Below are 4,450 nucleotides of genomic sequence, written 5' to 3'. Positions count from 1 at the left end.
TATATATATATATATATATATATATATATACATATGTATATATATATGCACACACATGCATGCACACAGAACACATACATTATAGAAAGCACACAGGTAACCACACACTGTATAGATAGATTGATATTGTAGGTAGATACATTGATACTCTTATTAATTGCTAGTTTGCAAGATAAATACATATATGCCCATAGATAGACAGATACATACAGACTTACCATGCATACACACATGCCCACAATTAAGATAGCTAATGAACTTGAGGAGTGAAACGAAATAAAAGCTGACACATCTCTCGTTAAGAACATTAATAATCTTTCTTGACTCTACTACAAAATCCAAAAAATAGACCAAGTTCACTGAAAAGATTGTACATGGCTACTTAAAATAAAATGGGACAAATAACCCACACTAAAATCCTGACATGTTTTATAGCATCTCACCTTGTTGCTTTTCTGCCATCCAGGAGCATCAGAAAATCTTTAACATGTACTACTGGCTACACTTGTGGTTTTCAACCTGTGTCCATAAGCCCCTTAGAGGCCCGCATGAGATTTTGCTGCTAAAATTTATGTGAAATAAATTGGTCATACTACTAAAATATGCAAAATATTTTAACTATTCTTTATATAATTCTTGATAAAATTTAGTTATCAAAATAGCATTCTCTTTTATTTTTTTACTTGTTTCAGTCATTTGACTGCAACAATGCTGGGACACTCACTTGAAGGGTTTTAGTGGAACAACTCAATCCCAGGACTTATTTTTTTTAAGCAGAGTACTTATTGTATCAGTCTCTTTTTGCCAAACCAATAAGTTACTGAGATGTAAACACTCCAACACCAGTTGTCAAGTCATGGTGGGGACAAACACAGACACAAAGACACACACATAGACATAAACATATTTATATCTACAATGGGCTTCCTTCAGTTCCCATCTACCAAATCCACTCCCAAGACTTTGTTCAACCTGAACCTATAGTAAAAGACACTTGCCCAAGGTGTCACATAGTGGGACTGAACCTGAAACCATGTGGTTAGGAAGCAAGCTTCTTACCACACAGTCACAGCCGTGACTATATAATGCGATGTTTTAAATATCAAATGGTTACAAAGATGGCAGGGCAGCCATCTGAGTAAAATAAGAATCAAAAGGGTCTATATGCAAAAAAATGATTGAGAATCACTGGTCTATGCTAAAGACCAAAAGCATCAGTTGACAACAAAACCCAAAGTAAAGACATTAACTATGTCATACTAACTGTAAGGAAACATCCTCAAGATACCACCTTCTTATGAGGCTAAATACAACCAACAGACTTGAAGAAGGCCAGAGGATACAACAGCCAAACTACTATTTAATATTCTAGCATGTCCTGTCATTCTTCATAGTTAGAGAGTTATCTCCCTGCTATGATTGTGTTAACAGCGCATTACAGAAACTGGTCACGCTTACAAATGGAGGTCTCCTGGAATGTGAAGTGAGGAGTTTTCTTGCCATGATGTTCCCCATGGCAGTTACAGACTCTTGATGTGTTATGTATATTCTGGTGTATATTGCCTGGATAGCAGTCTAGTGCAGAGGTTTTCAAACTTTCTGACATGTGGACCCCTTTATATTTCAGGCTTTACCTTAGGTAAACGCTTATGAAATTTATACATAAATATTTGCTTAAAATAACATATATTTTTACATTTATTTATTTAACAGTATTTAACAAATAGGTTTATTGTCAATTAAAAGATTTCGATTAAAAAACATATATAAAATCAAATTGACCATAAAAAGTATTTGCTGTCCCACGGACCCCCTGTCTTGTCCTTGCGGACCCCCTGTGGTCCGGGGACCACAGTTTGAAAACCCCTGGTCTAGTGGATTAGACCCAATCCTGATTTGCAAGAATAAGACCTTTTACACTGTAACTATAGCAACCAGATGTATCAGTCCATAATAACAATAATTTTTCATTTCAGAAATTTAATGAATGCAATGTATCCAACTTGTAGCTTTAATTCCCAACAGAAACTTATTAATTTCTCATGGCTAGTTAATGTTACTGATAAAGAACATACATGTTAACATTCTCATCTTCTCTAAAACTCATAAACAGTTAACACCTCATAATTATCATATTCATCAACATCTAACATCTGTTTTCCAATGATGGCATGGGCTGGTGGGCTTGACAGGAAATGGCATGGCTGGGGGTCGCACCAGGTTCCATAGTCTGTCTTGGCTTGGTTTCTATGGTTGGATGCCTTCTTGACACCAACCACTTTACAGAGGGTACTGGGTGTTTTTATGTGGCACCGTCACCAGTGCTTTTTATGTGACACCAGTACTTTTTACATGACACCAGCACCCACATCAATGCTTTTTATGTGACACCTTGGTTTTAGGATCTCAATGCACCACATATCTCGGCACTCTGTTATCTCGTTTGTAAGGTTCAGCATTTTGAGATTGGCTTTCAATACTTTGTCCTAAGTCTTTCTGGGCCTCCCTCTTCCACAACTTCCATCCACTACAAAAGAGAAAAAGCTTTATCTATGCACTTAATAGTGTCAATGTTTTCTCATCTACATTAACCTACATAATTTATCTGTAATTTCAATGTATCATGTTAACTATTATTTCTACAGGGTCCAAATGAGGAAAGAAGAGCTTACATTGCAACTCAAGCCCCTTTGGAATGTACAGTTGCAGATTTTTGGAGAATGGTATGGGAACAACAAGCAAGAGTGATAGTTATGTTGACTGATATGGATGAACGTGGAATGGTAAGTCATGTCTCTTTATGTTCCTTTCACTGCTGCAGCAAGCTTAGATTGGCAGCAGCAGCCCTCGTTGAAGCAATTTGATACTTATATTTATTCTTATGTTATATTACACTTGCTCATCATTTCTTGGAAAAAAGCTGAGAATAAACTATTATTAGGTCTAAAACATAGCTTTGTATGTATATGGTTTTATGGTTTTTACACACTGTTAACATTGAACTTGCTCATATACACACGCATTTAAAGACATATGCAGGTTGATACACTGATAATTGGAGGTATAAACAGATACACTACACTCATTCTCATGCATGTATACATGTATATATATGGCTCTATGTATGTATATGTGTGGGTATCTATCTATCTATATATATATATATATGAATGTATGTACACATGTATAATGTATGTTTGTGTGTGAATATATGTTGATGTGTATGTGTACATCTATATGTGTGTGTGAGTTGTGTGTGTGTGTGTATGTGTGTGTGTGTGTGTGTGTGTGTGTGTTTGTGTATGTGTGTGTGTGTGTGTGTGGTTGATTTAGCAGAATTCTAAGTATTGGACAAAATACCTTGTGGTATTTATTCTAACATTTTATGTTCTGCATTCAAATACTATCAAAATCAACTTATATATTTCAAGGTGGACAATTGGCAGAGTTGTTAATGCCAGATAGATTGTGGTTATTATTCTAACACTCTTTTCTGTGAGTTCAAATCCTACCAAGATCAGTTTGTATTTTGTTCTTTCAAATTCAGTAAATAAAATACCAGATTGATTCTTGGTTCCATACTTTATCTCAGTCTTTCTTTCCATCTGAAATCAGCTGTGATTAAATGCACAGAGGGATGGACTCTACTAGATTTAAATGTCTCTGGGATATGCCATATGTCACAAACAGTACTCCTGTGATTTCATCAAGGAGTTGCAAGCCAAAGGCAAACCATGTATATATTGTGTGTGTGTGTATGTGTGTGGAGGTTTATTTGTACACACACACATGCATACACACCTACACGTATATTGTAACCTATTGGACCATACACACACACACACATACAGAACCAAGAGCAAATACACACACCATACCACACATGCCTTCCAAAACACAAAACATCAAAACATACAATACACAGCCACTCAAATATTCTTTTATATTTCTCTCAGAGTGTATAAAAGCATGAAGTGTAATGATATCTTGTACATATGTGTGTATGTGTATATACATACACACATATATATATACACAATATAATATAATATATAATATAATATAAAATAATATAATATAATATAATATAGCCAGTATGCTCCGTTGGATGTGTAATGTCAATGTGAATACTCGTCAGAGTGTAAGTATCTTGAGAGAAAAGCTGAACATTAGAAGCATCAGTTGTGGAGTGCAAGAGAGACGATTGCGCTGGTATGGACATGTGGTGAGAATGGAGGAGGATAGCTGCGTGAAAAAGTGCCACACCCTAACAGTTGAGGGAACCCGTGGAAGAGGTAGGCCCAGGAAGACCTGGGCTGAGGTGGTGAGGGCTATTAGACAAAAGAAAAAGGCTTGGAAGGACTGGAAGAACGGTGGTAGCAGGGAATTGTACCAATGTGCCAGAAGGGAGGCTAGGCGACAAGTTTATTTAGCCAGAGGGGAAGCAGAT

The 4,450-nt window shown here is 36.2% G+C and overlaps 1 protein-coding gene across 2 annotated transcripts in view; it reads left to right on the top strand.

The window, feature by feature from the left end:
* Window positions 1–4,450, top strand: part of LOC106871625 (mucin-5AC) — a 591,942-nt gene that overhangs the window by 469,799 nt on the left and 117,693 nt on the right. For both annotated transcript variants that reach the window (XM_014918237.2, XM_052977025.1), the window contains exon 11: window positions 2,646–2,783. In XM_014918237.2, coding sequence (XP_014773723.1) covers window positions 2,646–2,783 — 138 coding nt within the window. The remainder of the gene's footprint in view (window positions 1–2,645; window positions 2,784–4,450) is intronic.

The sequence above is a fragment of the Octopus bimaculoides genome, chromosome 2 (assembly GCF_001194135.2).
Source record: "Octopus bimaculoides isolate UCB-OBI-ISO-001 chromosome 2, ASM119413v2, whole genome shotgun sequence".
Lineage (NCBI taxonomy): Eukaryota > Metazoa > Mollusca > Cephalopoda > Octopoda > Octopodidae > Octopus > Octopus bimaculoides.
The sequence above is the reverse complement of the archived record's forward strand: the minus strand, read 5'-3'. Positions and strand labels throughout refer to the sequence as shown.